Below are 17,850 nucleotides of genomic sequence, written 5' to 3'. Positions count from 1 at the left end.
ATGTAGGTTAAAGATGGATTGGGCTGCCCCCCTTCTTCCTCAGAGAGAGGTTCCTGATCCCTTTGCAGTCTGCACTCAGAGCGGTGTGAGTTTTGCACAGCCATGCCATATATATAGCCCTCATGCTCCCTTGTATTATAATCCTGCCTATTCACATGTGAATGAGCTTCTACTGAAGCCACTCTGCCCACTTGAATACATGCCTCCATAACCTCCTGCCTGCCGGTAGAGGGGCAGGCTACTGCTGATTCAGCAATTATTTCCGACGTCTGGTGGTCTAGGACTGGTGGGAGCAGCTTGACCGTCTTAGCAGGGGCCTCTGATTTTGTGGTTGCTTTCCCCATGGGAGCAACGCACCGCGTGGGCCTTACGGAGGCAGTAAGAAAATGGAGGCCTGAAGCTGGAGCTGTGGGCCTTTAGAGGCAGGAGGTCGATTAGAGGTCTTTGTTGGGCCTGCTGCTGGAGACACCAGAGATTGTTAATGGCCACAAAAGGGCTCCGTTGGGCCTGTTGTGACCTACGCTGAGGATGGGTGATGGCAGGGAGGGGAGTCGGTGAGGTAATGATTGGTGGCCATGAGCGGCCCCGTTGGGCCTGTAGCAGCCTTCGTTGGACCTACCACGTCCCTCCCTCGCAGTCCAAGATGCTGCAGAACTCCCTTCCTCTTTGTTATTTTTTTTAAGTCTATGGGGCTAGGGAAGGGGTTCACTAGCCTACACAAGAGGAATAGATACTACAAGAAAACAGAGACAAACACAGAAATATACAGGCCTGAACCAAGAGGAGAGAGCAGATACAACCATCTTTGGTGAAGGCAGAAGGAGAACTGTGATAAGGAGCCACAGAGAACAGGAAGTCCCTGCAAAATTGAACAGCGCTCTTTCTGCCTTCAACCACTAGGTGGAGCTAGCTACCCACCTGAGGTCATCTTTACATGCACAGGAGAATAAGCCACCCAAGGCCCGACTCTGTTACATGATAATGCATTTCCATGTTTGGGCTGGGAAGCACAGCACTTCTGGTAAACCATTTTAAATCCTGGATGCTTTCACTGTCAAAGATCTCCTTTTTCTGCCTAAAATTGGCTCAACGCTTTGTGACCGTGGACGGATCTTCATCTCGGTGTAAGGGATGGAAAATAAGTGGCCTTTCCATGGCTCCCAGTTAATTCCCTGGAAAGAGAAAATACCTAATCATACATAACATAAGAACAAAGGAAGCTGCCCTAAGGTATACCAGGTCAGACCATTGGTGTGGTATTGTTGACAATGAGTGCCAGTGCTTCTCCAGGGTTTCAGGCAAGAGTCTGATTGAACCTGGGACCTTTTTAATGCAAAACAAATTTCTTGAATCTATGGACAAACATCCAAATCCCTGCATATGTTTAGTATAGAATAGTCTCATTACAACTGTACAGAGCTTGGAAAAGTTACTTTTTTGAACTACAACTCCCATCAGCCCCAGCCAGCTGTTCTGCAACTATATCATTGTTCAGTTACTGTTAATAGCCTATAACAATTTTGTGGATTAAGGCCTATGCCAAAACCTTTCAATAATTTGCCAGGCACCCTGTCTATGAAACTCCCTCCCAATACAAATTCGATAATTCCAACATTATATTAGGCATCAGCTTAAGATCCATGTATTTTTGCAGGCTTTCAGAGCAGAGCAGGAGAGGCTCTATCTGTCTAATTTGTCTAAAATGTTTTCTGTTCCACTGTCTTGAATATTGCTGATGTCATATCCTAATGTTATTGTACTTTGTTGTAAATTCTGGTTACAATCTTCCATTTTATGAGGCATTTTATGCATGTTGTTAGCTGTCCTGGTCTCTATATGAGGAAGAGTGGAATATAAAAACTTAATAATAACAATAGCAAATATCACTTTTATAGCACTTATGAGTATATTAATTCTGAGTGATCAAAGCATTAGTTACCATGGTGCTTCAGTTCTGAATTGCCCCTTTTGCTACTGGCATCTCAGAAATGCTTGGTGTCACTGTGCTTTGCAGCAGATATGCAACAAAAAGGCATGTGCCTTCAAGTTGATTATGACCAAGGACATGGTAGAACCATCTGAAGCCCACTGTAATGAATTTGCTAGGCACTTCCCGGATAAAATCTTTAGCATCCACCAGGACTTAGACTCCAGTGTTACAGCAGGTGAATCAAGCGAGGTATCCAGAGCACAGCCTTGTCCCTATTTCTTGGATGAGTTTCGGTTGGTGCAGCTTGAGGACGTTGACAAGGTGCTTGGACAGGTTTGTGCAACCACTTCTGTATTGGATCCTTGCCCTTCTTGGCTAATAAAAGCTAGCAGGGATGGAACAGCCGGCTGGGCCAGGGAAGTGATTAATGCCTCTCTGCGAGAGGGGGTGGTCCCTGGCTGCCTGAAAGAGGTAGTAGTGAGACCACTCCTGAAGAGATCCTCCCTGGACCCAGAAAATCTTAATAACTATAGGCCGGTAGCAAATGTTCCATTCCTGGGCAAGGTCTTGGAACGAGTGGTTGCAGGCCAGCTCCAGACACTCTTGGATGAGACCGATTATCTGGATCCATTTCAGTCGGGTTTCAGGCCTGGTTTTGGCATGGAAACAGCCTTGGTCGCCCTGTATGATGACCTTTGTTGGGAGAGAGACAAGGGGAGTGTGACTGTTGATTCTCCTTGATCTCTCAGCGGCTTTCGATACCATCGACCATGGTAACCTTCTGGGGAGACTAGCTGAGTTGGGAGTGGGAGGTACTGCATTGCAGTGGTTCCACTCCTACTTGGCAGGTCGCCTCCAGAAGGTGTTGCTTGGGGAACATTACTCGGCATCCTGGACTCTCCAGTATGGGGTTCCGCAGGGGTCAGTTCTGTCCCCCATGCTGTTCAACATCTACATGAAACCGTTGGGTGTGGTCATCCGGAGTTTTGGAGTGCATTGCCATCAGTATGCTGATGACACGCAGCTCTATTTCTCCTTTTCATCTTCTTCAGGTGAGGCTGTAAATGTGCTGAACCAGTGCCTGGCTGCAACAATGGACTGGATGAGGGCTAATAAACTGAGGCTCAATCCACACAAGACTGAGATGCTGCTAGTGGGTGGTTCTTCTGACTGGATGATGGATGTCCAACCTGTCCTGGATGGGGTTGCACTCCCCCTGAAGGAGCAGGTTCGTAGCTTGGGGGTTCTCCTAGAACCATCTCTGTCACTTGAGGCTCAGGTAGCCTTGGTGGCACAAGAGTGCCTTCTACCAGCTTTGGTTGGTGGCCCAGCTACACCCCTATCTGGACAGGGTTAAGTTGTCCATGCTCTGGTAACCTCCAAGTTAGATTACTGCAATGTGCTCCATGTGGAGCTGCCTTTGAAGACAGTTCGGAAACTGCAGCTAGTGCAAAATGCAGTGACCATATTGGTAATAGGGACCAGACAGTTCAACAAGCCTTTTAGGTTGAGACCTATTCCAGTCTGCATCTGTGTTAGAATTGCTTAATATGTATTTTAATAATGTTTTTAACCCTTTTTTGAAGTAGTTTTTCTTTTTAAAAGTTTTTAACGCTGTTTTGTTTTAATGTATTTTAAGATCTGTTTTTTATGATGTTTTAAAGTATTTTTAGCGCTTTGTTTGCCGCCCTGGGCTCCTGCTGGGAGGAAGGGCGGGATACAAATTAAATAATAAAATAAATAATAAATAAAATAATGTTTCCAAGCTCAATTCAAGGTGCTGGTTTTAACCTATAAAGCCTTACACGGCTTAGGACCACAATACCTGATGGAACTTCTCTCCCAACACAAACCCACCCGTACACTATGTTCAAGATCAAAGGCCCTCCTCCGGGTGCCTACTCCAAGGGAAGCTGGGAGGCTGGCAACAAGGGAGAGGGCCTTCTCAGTAGTGGCCTCCAAATTATGGAATGATTTCTCTGACGAGGTGTGCCTGGTGCCAACACTGTTATCTTTTCAGCACCAGGTCAAGACTTTCCTCTTCTCCCAGGCATTTTAGCATGTGTGTTTAAATTGCTTTTTAAAAATGCGTTTTTAAATTTGTATATTTAATTGTTGTAAACCGTCCAGAGAGCTTCAGCTATGGGGCGGTATACAAATGCAATAAATAAATATGACTTATGGCAACCCTATGAATCAGCAACCTCCAATAGCATCTGTCTTGAACCACCCTATTCAGATCTTGTAAGTTCAGGTCTGTAGCTTCCTTTATGGAATTGATCCATCTCTTGTTTGGTCTCCTCTTTTTCTACTCCTTTCTGGTTTTCCCAGCAATGTCTTTTCTAGTGAATCATTGTCTTCTCATTATGTGTCCAAAGGATGATAGCCTCAGTTTCATCATTTTAACTTCTAGTAATAGTTCTGGTTTAGTTTGATCTAACACCCAATTATTAGTCTTTTTCACGGTCCATGGTACCCACAAAGCTCTCCTCTAACACCACATTTCAAAGGAGTTGATTTTTCTCTTATCCACTTTTTTCACTGTCCAATTTTCACATCCGTACATCGAGATTGGGAATACCATGGTCTGAATGATCCTTACTTTGGTATTCAGTGATACATCTTTGCATTTGTGGACCTTTTCTAGTTCTCTCATAGCTGCCCTCCCCAGTCTTAGCCTTCTTCTGATTTCTTGACTATTGTCTCTATTTTCGTTAATGACTGTGCCAAGGTATTGATAATCTTTGACAAGTTCAATATCCTCATTGTCGACTTTAAAGTTACATAAGTCTTCTGTTGTCATTACTCTAGTCTTTTTGACGTTCAACTGTAGTCCTGCTTTTGTGCTTTCCTTTTTAACTTTCATCAGCATTCATTTCAAATCAATACTTTTGTCTGCTAGTAGTATGGTATCTTCTGCATATCTTAAATTGTTGATATATCTCCCTCCAATTTTCACACCTCCTTCACCTTGGTCCAATCCTGCTTTCTGTATGATATGTTCTGCGTATAGATTAAATAAATAGGGTGATAAAATACACCACTGTCTCACACCCTTTCCGACGGGGAACCAATCAGTTTCTCCCTATTCTGTCCTTGCAGTATCCTCTTGTCCAGAGTATAGGTTGCGCATCAGGACAATCAGATGCTGTGGCACCCCTATTTCTTTTAAAACATTCCATAGTTTTTTTCTGATCTACACAATCAAATTCTTTGCTATAATCTATAAAGCACAGGATGATTTTCTTCTGAAATTCCTTGGTCCGTTCCATTTTCCAATGTATGTTTGCAATATGATTTCTGGTACCTCTTCCCTTTCTAAATCCAGCTTGGACATCAGGCATTTCTCACTCCATGTATGGTAAGAGCCTTGTTGTACAATCTTGAGCATTACTTTACTTGCATGGGATATTAAGGCAATAGTTTATTTATTTATTTATGTATTTATTTTATTTTATTAAATTTCTATACCGCCCCATAGCCGAAGCTCTCTGGGCGGTGCACAACAGTCAATACAATACAATAAAATACAATAAGTCACATATAAACAAATTTAAAAACTTTTTTAAAAACTTTAAAATTATAAAATACCCAGAAAATCAAGACAGTTTTCAACACATACTAAAAAGCTAAAATGCCTGGGAAAAGAGGAAAGTTTTAACCTGGCGCCGAAATGATAGTAATGTTGGTGCCAGGCGTACCTCATCAGGGAGATTGTTCCATAATTCGGGGGCCACCACTGAGAAGGCCCTTTTCCTTGTTGTCACCCTCCGAGCTTCCCTATGGGTAGGTACCCGGAGGAGGGTCTTCGATGTAGAGCGTAGTGTACGGGTGGGTTCATATCGGGGGAGGCGTTCCACCAGGTATTGTGGTCCCGTGCCATATAAGGCTTTATAGGTTAAAACCAGCACTTTGAACCTGGCCCGGAAACATATAGGCAGCCAATGCAAGCGAGCCAGGATCGGTGTTATATGATCGGAACGCCTAGTCCCTGTTAACAATCTGGCCGCTGCATTTTGTACAAGCTGCAGTTTCCAGACTGTCTTCAAAGGCAGCCCCACGTAGAGCGCATTGCAGTAATCTAATAATTACTGCATTCGCTGGGGTCCCCTTTCTTTGGAATTGAACACTTCCAGTCTATGGGCCATTGTTTTGTTTTCCATATTTGTTGACAAATTTTTGTCAAAATATGGACTGATTCAGTCTAAGTAACCTGTAGCAACTCTATTGTCATCTATTCCTGGTGATTTGTTTCTTCCAAGTATTTTAAGAGCAACTTCCACCTCGCATTCTAAGATTTCTGGTTCTTCATCATACTGTTTCTCTGTGAATGAATCTGTCATCCTTGCATCTCTTTTACGGAGTTCTTCAGTGTATTGCTTCCATCTTCCTTTTATTTTATCTTGGTCAGTCAGTGTATTCCGCTGTTGATTATTCAACATCCCTTCTCTCGGTTTAAATTTTCCTTTAATTTCTCTAATCGTTGGGAATAAAGCTCTTGTTCTACCTTTTTATTGTCCTATTTCTATACAATAGTTGTAATAATTCTCTTTAGTTGCTGTATTATTGCATTTAGGGTTCTGACCATGTTTCTGTCTCCTTTTGCTTTCCTTCTCTTTTTAACAATTTTCAGAGTTTCATCCATCATCCATTGAGGTCCAATTCCTCCTCTTCTGTGTTTGCCGTTGGAGCTTAGACTTGGATAATGGTTATGTTAATACGTTTCCCATTGACTCTCATCGATATCACTTGCTCACACCCAGCATTATAGCTCCTAATTTGCTACATCACTTCTCACTATTAAAGTAATCCTGTTTCTTAATTTCACATTTCCTGCATAAAATATCTTGTAGTTGCCTGAATGAATGCCTGTAGTTGCCTGTAGCTGTTCCATTCCTGCCCATTTTAATTCACTCATGCCAAGTATTGTAATGTGGATAAGTTCCATTTCTTGATTGACAATTTCTAACTTTCCCTGGTTCATGCTTCTCAGATTCCATGTTCCTACTGTGTACATCGTACTACTCCGCCTTCTCCTTTCGCATCTATGCGCAACAATCTCTGGGCTTCCTTTCAGCTTTGACCCAGTTGTGGCAGTCACAGCACTACTCGTACTTGTCAGTTGTTCTTCCCCAGTAGCTCACTGTGCCATCTGACCTGGGGGTATATGTCATGTTGCATTTTGGATTCTCTGTTCATAGGGTTTTCATGGTAAGAGGTATTCAGAGGTGGTTTACCATTGCCTTCCTCTGAGTCTGGATGCATCTTAGTCTGGTGTCTCAGCTTTGACCATTCAGCCTTGGGTGCCCCTGCTAGGAGTCTAGCCTCTTGGTCTAGACTCCTGATGGCATTGCTCTCAGCTTCTTCAACACACTCAAACCCCCTCACCACGTTAAGGTGTACATCCTAGAGGGCATAGTGCCTTGTAATCCCAGCTTCCAAGATCTTTGTTCTACACCTTATTATTTTAAGTCATTCTGAAAAAAGTATGAAATTACAGTGCTCATGGCAAAGTGGTGAGAATTTCAGTTTTCAGATTTTCTAACAGCTCCATGAGAAAGCCTGAGGTTGCAATCCTATATACATTTACATGGAAATAAGTCCCAGTGAACTGAAGGGGTCTTACATCTGAGTAGACATATGTATAGGATTGCATTGTAAAATTGCATTAACCAATTAAACATTGCAGTCCTAATAATAATAATTCCTCACCTAAATTCAGAGTCAAGAGATAATAGAACAGAAGGGTTTCCTGTTCCATTTGGAGCACAGTTAAGGAGCTTCCAAGCTTCTAATACAGCCACAGGGAAGTTCCTTATGTTGCCAGTAATTTGTCATGCCCTTGAAAAAAAATGGCATACCTGATGTATAAAAGGAGGACTGAAGCTGTACAGAGTGCCTATTACTCACCTCACTGTGCTTATTTTCTCCATATTTGCCATTGAGATTAGCCAAGTGGCAGTTCTTATACCACCAGCCACCGTAGTGTGTTATTGCACAGTTGCTAAGAGCAATATCACTGTCCCTGTCCCAGGTAGTAAATTTCCAACCGTTATGGTAAGACATGGCATCCCCTGATTGGGAAAAAAAGAGTGCATTAGGACCTTAGGGATCCCGACTTCATTAACACCGTTAATTCCTGAAATAAGAGCTGCAAAGATATGCCTAGAGGCATCACAAATACAAGGGAACCTCTTTCAATGTCTAGCATATACAGCTACAACTAAATGCAGAGAAACGTGCACAAATTCCTGCACAGATTTGACACCAGCTAATCTTAGGAAAATGTATGGCTGTTTCGATGGATGTTGGAAATGTGGTTAGCTAATGGTGGACTTTATTCACTGCTAATTAAAATGCATGATTATACAGATATACTGGATGCAAATTATTCATAGTAGTATAGGAAGTTTGCTGCCACTGAAATTATCTTCTGAGTTGGGTTTACTTCTGAGTAGATATGCATAACATTGCACTGTTACAGGCATAGCTACTAATAAACCTAATATTAGCTAGTAATACATCTCTTAATAGCCCCTACCACTGAGATACCAAAAGTCTAACCCTCTTCTGGTAGAGAAGCGGTTTGTGGGAGGTTGTGAAATCATTACATTGATGAAGCTGACAAATATGGTCAGAGTATGAGAAGGGTGGCAAAGATTTTTTCTGTCAAATTATGTATTGGCTACTAAATGAATAAATGAAATAATTATTTTGGTTGGAAGGGTAATGTAAAAAATATTAATGGCTCCTTAAGTGCCAGGGTCATACTCTAATTATGTATAACTTTATGCTGTCTATGCTGTTTTTGTCTCTTTATATATTGTCTTATAGGTGAATATGAGAGCCAGCATGGTGTAGTAGTTTGAGTGTTGGACTGCGACCTGGGAGACCAGGGTTCGAATCTCCACACAGCCATGAATCTCACTGGGTGACCTTGGGCCAGTCACTGCCTCTCAGCCTCAGAGGAAGGCAATGGTGAAACCACCTCTGAATACTGCTTACCATGAAAACCCTATTCATAGGGTCGCCATAAGTCGGAATCGACTTGAAGGCAGTACATTTCCATTTCCATAGGTGAATATGGTATGATTGAAGCTGGAGCGGGGAAGAAATACAAAGAAACACTTGCTGCTTGCTATCAAACTCCCCTTTGCCAACCTAGTGCCCTCCAGCTGTTTGGACTATGACACCTTGTGCTGACTCAGGCTGATGGGTGCCATAGTCAAAGACAGCTGAAGGGCACCAAGGCGGTAAAGGCTATAATAAACTATTTAGACTCTGACAACTTTAACACATTCCAAGCTAGTCAGCCCCACACAGTCCTCGTGAAGTAAGTCTCACTAGTTCTGGTCCAGTGTCCGTGTGCCAACGCATGATGTTGCAAACCTTACCAGCAGTGCCTCTGTACTTTCCGACAGAGAGCCTGTATCTATCTCTGCTGGAGCCCACCTGGAAGAGGTCATAGACAGCGTATACAGACTCATTGTAAGTTCGTAAATCCACCCGCAGCTCATATGGAATGGAGGCGGTACTGGTGAGATCATGCAGCTTTTCAAGGCCTAAAAGGAATGATCCATTAAGAAAAAAAATCATTAGGAAAAAAGAGGAAAAAAAGAAGAAAAAACCCTGTCAGCTCACATTAACAAAACATTTAAACATCTATACAACCATTTAGTTTACACATATAGATCAATATTTGCCATCCAAATGTCCAAATACATATCCAGACAAAGTTGGTGTTTATAGAAGGTATGCTCAAATGTAGCAGGGCATTTAGGTCATCAAACCATTTCCTAAGAGTTGGCAGGTATTTGTCCTTCCAGGCTCCCATTATGTCTCTTATCAAACATTAAGTCCGTTCTTGTTTCCCTGCCGTTAATCCCCATATAACCCAAATTGTGTTTGCATTTTTACAAATTTGTAGGGCAGTACAATATCTCAGAAAGGAGATCAGGTCTCCTGCTCCCCATATCCCCACTATAAGCTGCCCAATTTCCCTGCTTTTAAAGTTTGATAGAAATATCTGTTGGCTATAGGTACATTCTTAAATCGCAAGGGTGGGAGATACATTCAGATTGGCTTGGAAATGTTATTTCCTCAGGTTGTGGGGAGTGCTTATTCATCACCAGTGCTGGCCAGAAAGACTGGATAATTATGCATGTATTAACAGTGGCACTTTTGCAAAGCCTATCATGCCTTTCTCTGATCAGATACAGAATACAAATACAGTACCAAGCCAAAATTCCCCAGTAGGATCTCCAAAGCCTTCAACATAATTCCTCCAGCGCTTAAAGAAATCCAGCTGACCTGTGTTGCGCCTCTGAAATACCTGCAGAAGCAAACAAAAACCAATTGATTGATCTGATCCACTGAATGCTGATTCCTTAATACTGAATATCAATGACAGGATTATAGATGAATATTGAAGATAGGAAGACTCAAACTATGGGCAGAGCAGAAAAATCTAAACTGAAGAGACCAATGTAAATTTACTATGAATTTTAGAATTCTTCCCATATGAATTTCTCCTTGAATTTGGGGTTTGTATTACCCAATCTTGCTTGTGGAGCAACACCAATGCATTAGTGATCTACTATTCTTACTTTTTAAAAAATTCTGTATTCAAATGATTGCACTTGTGCAGTTCTATGCAGTTTTTGGTTCTCGTCTCCCCCTTCTCTCAAGCACAGGTGTGCACTGAGACTGATTAAATCACAGGAGAAAAGGGAACCCTTTTATGATCTCCTCAAGATTCCTTTTTGTGCAGAGTTCATATCATTGTGCATATGAACTCATGCATATCAGTAACCTATCAAAAAGGGTGTGGAAGGAAGGCACACAAAGTAAACACTCCACCAATTCCCAAATTAATTTTAGAAATTATCCATGTTAAACCAGAATGCAGGCAGAGCAAAACACGGGGCAGAACCAGTCCATGAACAAGAACAGAATGCCACAGGGGGGTTCACTCATCCCTAAGAAAAAACCTTCAAGACAGACTATTTGAAATATGCCAAGACGTTGCATCTGCATTATCACATGTCTGATGAACACTGCTAATTCCCAGGGTACACCCTACTTGTGGGACTTGTGCCTTGACCTGCAGTCTGCTGCTCACCTTCTTCGCCCACAATAGGGTTTGAATTTTGGTGCAGGGTCTGCAGAGACAAGTGCAGCTTTGGTGGAATTGGGAGGAATATTACTAATGAGTTACAGTATGCTTCATCATTCCATTTGGGTAAATAGGCAAACTCATTTTCGGGAACAGTTTGGAAAAAGGTTGAAAACAAAATGCTTTCAAAATCAATTAACAGAGCAGCACCCTTCTTAGCAACACTCACTATCCATCCACCACTGTCGGTGGTCATGTCACAGTACACCTGCAGGGGCCTGTTGATGTCGCCATTCAAGTAGATGGTGTACATGCCGTTGGTGGAGTGCCCATTTTGTTCAGTCTGGCTGCAATCTGCAGGGTAGGGATTGCGTATGCTAACTGCAAGAACAAAGGAAAGAAAAAGCCACCTCAGCAAGTCCAAAAAGATAAAGCCAAAGCATAGTACAGTAATAAAAGGAGGCTGAGGCAAAGCAACCCTAAGAGATGATTGGATATGTCATTTTTGGTTTCCCCACGTTTTTCAGTTTTCCAATCTTCAGTTTGGTTCACCCCATTTCTGCATCAGTTGCAATTAAAAAAACGAGTATGGATATCTGCATATGTTTTTTGTGGATTTCTCCTAAAATACACATTTTTGCAAGGAATTTAATACAATGCATTTTGTACACATGGTTTGTGACATCTACCACCCAATCACAAATACCCCCTTTCTGGGAAAGGTGATTGGGAGGGTTGAGGCACAACAGTTGCAATTACTCGTGGATGAAACAGCTTACCTTGATCCATTCCAATCTGAGTTCAGGTCTGGTTATGGGATTGAATTGGCCTTGGTCACTCTGATGGATGACCTTTATCAGGGGAATATCAGGGGAGTGTGACCCTGTTATTCTTACTTATCTCTCAGCGGCTTTTGAACCAGCTCTGTGACATGGGAATTGGGGGCACTTCATGGTTGGATTCAAAATTCAAAGAATAGCATCACTCATAAAGCCCACTGACAGATATCCCTTTCTTTCCATTTATATGGGAACAAATGATACTGCCAAGCGGAGCTGTGAAGAAATCACATAAGACTTTGAAGCTCTGGGAAGGAATCTCAAGGACTTTGAGGCCCTGATAGTTTCCTCGTCCTTTCCTCTTAACCAACAGAGATGACTTGGCAGATGAAGTGGCAGTTACGGGAACTCTGGGGGAAAGTGATTATGCTATACTAGAGATTTTAATCAAGATTTTAAAAGAAGCAAAAGCTGAGAGTAGCCATACATGTACCCTGGACTTCAGGAAAGCCGATTTTAATAAGCTCAGAACAATGGTAGGGAAGGTTCTGTGGCAAGCAACCCTAATGAGAAAAGGAGTCCAAGATGTGTGGGAGTTTTGAAAAGAGGAAATTCTAAAGGCACAATGGCAAACAATTCCAGGCCACAAAGGAAGACTACAGACAGGTAGCATGGAATTGCAGGAGTGGTGTCAGGAAGGCTAAAGCTGAGAATGAGTTGAGGTTAGCGAGAGATGCCAAAAGCCACAAAAAAGCTTTCTTCAGGTACATCCATGGTAAAAGACAGAGAAACGATATGGTGATACAGCTACTCAATGAGGATGGCAAAATGATAACAGATGACAAAGACAGAAGTGCTCAATTCCTACTTTGGCTCAGTCTTCTCTCAAACGTTCTGTTGGCAACCGTGAAGTTGGAGGGGCAGGATTGCAGCTTGAGATTGATAGACAAATGGTGAAGGAATACGAATATCTAATCACTTTGAATAAGTTCAAATCTGCAGGCCTGATGAACTGCATCCTAGAGTATTGAAGGAACTGGCTGAACAACTCTTGAAGCCACTTTCTATTATCTTTTAACGTCATGGAGGATGGGTGAGGTGCCTCATGACTGCAGGAGGGCTAATGTTGTCCCTATCTTCAAAAAGGGCAAAAAAGAGGAACCAGACCAGTCAGTTTGACATCAATCCCCAGCAAAATTCTGGAGCAGATTATAAAGCGGTCAGTCTGTAAACACCTTGAAAACAATGCAATGATTACTAGAAGCCAGCATGGATTTATCAAGAACAAATCCTGCCAGACTAATCTTATCTCATTTTTTGATCGGGTGACCTTCCTGGTAGACTGCAGGAATGCTGTGGACGTAATATATCTCGACCTGAGCAAAGCATTTGACAAAGTGCCCCATGATATTCTGTGGGCTGGAGGGAATAGCTATCAGGTAGATCAACAGTTGGCTACAGAATCATACTCAAAGAGTGCTTATCAATGGTTCCTTCTCAAAGTCGGGGGAGGTAATGAGTGGGGTACTGCAGGGCTTGGTCCTGGGCCCAGTGCCCTCCAATTCTTTTTTTAATGACTTGGATGAGAAGGTGCAGGGAATGCTTATCAAATTTGCAGATGATACAAAATTGGGAGGGATAGCTAATACCTTGGAAGACAGAAACAAAACTTAAAGTGATCTTGATAGGCTGGAGCATTGCCCTAAAACAACAGAATGAAGTTTAACAGGGATAAGTGTAAAGTTCTATACCTAGGAAAAAGAAATCAAACGCACAGTTATAAGATGGGGGATATTTGGTTCAGCAATACTACATGCGACAAGGATCTTGGGATTGTTGTTGATCACAAGCTGAATATGAGCCAACAGTGCAATGTGGCTGCAAAAAAGGTGAATGCTATTTTAGGCTGCATTAACACAAGTATAGTTTCCAAATCGCATGAAATACTGGTTCCCCTTTCTTCAGCACTGGTTAACCTCATCTTCAATAATGCTTCCAGTTCTGGACACCACACTTTAAGAAGGATTTAGGCAAACTGGAATGGGTTCAGAGGAGGGCAACGGGGATGATCAGGGGACTAGAAACAAAGCCCTATGAGGAGAGACTGAAAGAACTGGGCATGTTTAGCCTGGAGAAGAGAAGACTGAGGAGAGATATGATAGCACTCTTCAAGTATCTGAAAGATTGCCACACAGAGGAGGGCCAGGATCTCTTCTTGAGCATCCCAGAGTGCAGGACACGAAATAATGGGCTCAAGTTACAGGAATAATGGGCTTAAATTACAGGAAGCCAGATTTTAGCTGAACATCAGGAAAAACTTCCTAACTGTTAGAGCCATACAACAATAGAACCAATTACCTAGGGAGGTGGTGGGCTCTCCAACACTAGAGGCATTTGAGAGGCAGATGGACAGCCACCTATCGGGTATGCTTTAATTTGGATTCCTGCATTGAGCAGGGAGTTGCACTCAATGGCCTTATAGGCCCCTTCCAACTCTACGTTTCTATGATTCATTGGGTAATTATCTCTCAGCCCCCAGGCAGTTGTGCTGTGCTGTGCCACAGGGCTTCACCTGTCCCCAGTGCTATGTAAGAGCTACATGAAGCCATTGGGAGCAGTCATTAGGAGATTTGGGGCTAGGTTTCATCAGTATGCTGATGATACCCAGCTCTGTTTCTCTGTATAAAATCTGAATCAAGAGAGAATGTGCAAGCCCTAGACTGGTGCCTGGACTCAGTGGTGGGCTAGATGAGGACCAATAAACTAATTCTGAATCCTGGCAAGACATAGGCACTGTGGGTAGGCAGTTCCTGAGTCTGAATAATTGGTCAATCGCTTGCTTTGTATGGAGCTGTACTTTCTCCGAAGGAGCAGGTTCATAGAGTGGGGGTGCTCTTGGACACATCTCTGTTGCTAGAGGCTCAAGGGACCTCAGTGACTAAGATTGCCATTTACCAGCTTTGGTTGGTAAATGTCCATTTCTGGATTGGATAGCCTGACCACTGTCTTCCATGAGTTGGTAACCTCCAGATTAGATTACTGCAATGCACTCTATGTGAGGTTGTCCTTGAGACTATCCTGGTAGCAGCAGCTAGTGCAAACTGCAGCTGCTCAACTGCTTATTGGGGCAGAATATCACCATCATATTATGCCACTGCTGAAAGAATAGCACTGGCTGCTAATTAGCTACCTGGCTAGGCTCAAGGTGCTGATATTGATGCACAAAGCCCTAGACAGTTTGAAACCAGGATACCTAAAAGTTCTTCTCCAATTCTATGATTCACATACATGTGGAGCCTACTGCAACAGCAGCTTTAGGGGCTGGGTAAGGAGGCATTGTGGGGCAGATGAAGGATTTTGAATCCCATTGCCCCTGTTGAAGAAACAGTGGGTCAGTGATCCTGACAGCTTTGTTGATATGTCTTTCTGAGTTGATGCAATGTAGTGAATAACCCAGCATGACCTGTTAGCTTCCAGTTCAAATCCCACTTGAGTTATGAACCCACAAAGGCTAATTACATGGATACATATTCACTAATAGGCAAAAAACCTTGCGATTTAAGAACGTACCTATAGCCAACAGATATTTCTATCAAACTTTAAAAAGCAGGGAAATTGGGCAGCTATAGTGGGGATATGGGGAGCAGGAGACCTGACCTCCTTTCTGAGATATTGTACTGCCCTACAAATTTGTAAAAATGCAAACACAATTTGGGTTGATCTTTCACAGTCCAATCCACTTCCTTTGTAGCTTGGAAGAATTTGGTAACATGTGCCTCTGAGCATATGGTGAGCACATGGGGAGGGGAAAGAGGAGAAGGAGGGGGTTGGAAGGGGATGAGGAGGGGAAGGGAGGGGTGAAGGAAAGGAAAGGGGCAAGAGGGAGGGGATAGGAGGGAGGAGGAGGGGAAGGCAGTTTTGATCATTTGCATGATTTTTAAGTTCAGTGGGATTTACTCTTGTACAATGATGCTTAGGATAGGTGAAACTGACCTGGGGGAGGGGCAGGGAGGGGAGCAGGAGGGCAGGAATGGGAGGGGAGGGAGAAAGGGAAAGGGGAGGAGATTGGATGGATGGGCACTGGGCAGAGGGGAAGCCCCTTTCCTTTCCAAAAGGAAAACGTTGTAAACAGTATCATTCTTTTTCAGGGTTTACCCCTCCTTTTTATTCTACAGCAGGCACATGTAGCCTCCTACACAAATTTAAACCAAAGCTGTCCCAGGCTACATCCACACCAGATCTTTATTTTCCCTTTAGATAGTCATGGTTTCTCCCAAAGAATCCTGGGAAGGGTGCTGACAGTTGCTAGGAGATGCCCTGTTCCCCTCACAGAGCGTCAATCAGAGTGGCTGACTGTTAAACACTCTGGCCACTGAAGGGGAATAGAAGACTTCTCTCAGCACCCTTCACAAACTACACTTCCCTGGATTCTTTGGGGAAAGCCAGGACTGTCTAAAGGGGAATAAAGATCTAGTGCGAGTGTGGCCCCTGATTAGACAAACCAAGCAGCTGTGAGTCTGGCTTTTATAACACTGACAGTTGGTTCTTACTGAGCATGCCCGACATTATCGTTGAGTTCAATACTAAATTTCTTAAATTAATTAAAAATCAGCCAGTCATTTTTTTAAACTTTTACACTGCAGATCAAGGTCAGAGTATGGGGCAAGGCCAGTAATAGGATTACAGGTACTCTGTGAACATGGGTGATTTTAAATTAATTTCAACAGATTATGAGAACTCTGACAGAAAAGTCTAGAAGGGATCTGGTTTTTCTCTCTCTCTTTTTACACTTTGAATTCTTGATTCTATCTGACTGTTTTGTGTATTGCCATGAAAATTTAGAGGGTTGTTAAACAAGTGTTTCTGAGTTCAGGACTATAAGTTTTGTAAGGTTTTGTTTTGAAATGAGCTTAAGAGAAGCACCAGAATGGCATGGGGGGTATTTTCGATTTAACATTGCAGAATGCGAAAAATGCATGCTGGCTACAGTATGCAGCCACTCTCATGGCTGTATAATTATAGCAAATCTATACACAAGCCCTGCTTATGTTTGACGAAGAGGCTTTGCTGCACAACATGATGGCTGAAGAACAAGACATCTTTAAAGCTTTAATAACAAGTAGGCAGTTTTAAAGACCGCTTGTTCTTCAGCCATTGTTTTGTGCAACAAAGCCCCTTCTTCAAACAAAAAAAGGAAGCATTTTGTGTATAGACTTGCTATAATAAGTTTTGTGCTTGTCCCATTTAATTTGTAAGTATGCCGACATTTAAAAAAATGATTTGTTTGGAGCTTTATTTGACTTTATGGTTGCTTTTTACTCCAGCAACAGAAATGTTCTTGACAAAATGTTCAAATAACACTTGCCATTTGTTAATTTTGACAAGAGTGGTATATTCAAATAGCAGTATGAGTGTAAGATTTGCTCACACTGGATTTATCCCGCTGTATTCCAACATCTAGTAATATCAAACGAGGTTTTGTGCTCGTGCCTCACGTTTTAAACCTCTTTATAAATGATTTAACATCTGAATTAAAATAGGATCGTTACTTTCCGGTTATGGCCAGGGATAGAAGGCTATTTCTGCTTCTCAAAGCTGGTGATAAGATCTTCTCATCTCATTCTCTGGTGAAACTTCACAGATTTTAGCATCTTTGAGTGCATTTTTATTTATTTATTTATTATTTGATTTATATTCCACCCTTCCTCCCAGCAGGAGCCCACATGAAGTTTTCCACATGAAGTTATCAAGTGTAACCTAAAACTAACATCCTTCTTGCTAGCCCCAGACCAGCCCTTCAGAAATTGCGTCTTGAAAATCAATCTATTGTTCAAGTGAGATTTCATCAATTGAGTTATTATTTTCCACTTCTGGGGCTCAGCAGCCACATCTTTATGCTGTAAAATTAGAAGCTGAACATCAGGTACATGGTACTTTGAAATTCTAGCATCCTTATGGAGTGCTGCCAGTTCTGGACCTGTTGAACTTATTCCAACATTTCTATTCAAACCTGAGATGTGAGGTCT

At 42.4% G+C, this 17,850-nt stretch overlaps 1 protein-coding gene across 1 annotated transcript in view; it reads right to left on the bottom strand.

Annotated features, from left to right (window-relative positions):
- Positions 1-1,031: 1,031 nt before the first annotated feature.
- Positions 1,032-17,850, bottom strand: part of TNN (tenascin N) — a 73,815-nt gene continuing 56,996 nt past the window's right edge. The window contains 5 exon segments of the mRNA XM_061630665.1: positions 1,032-1,172; positions 7,841-8,004; positions 9,325-9,492; positions 10,166-10,262; positions 11,275-11,426. Of these exon segments, the coding sequence (XP_061486649.1) occupies positions 1,032-1,172; positions 7,841-8,004; positions 9,325-9,492; positions 10,166-10,262; positions 11,275-11,426 (722 nt within the window).

The sequence above is a fragment of the Rhineura floridana genome, chromosome 6 (assembly GCF_030035675.1).
Source record: "Rhineura floridana isolate rRhiFlo1 chromosome 6, rRhiFlo1.hap2, whole genome shotgun sequence".
NCBI lineage: Eukaryota > Metazoa > Chordata > Lepidosauria > Squamata > Rhineuridae > Rhineura > Rhineura floridana.
This window is presented reverse-complemented; position numbering and strand designations above follow the sequence as displayed.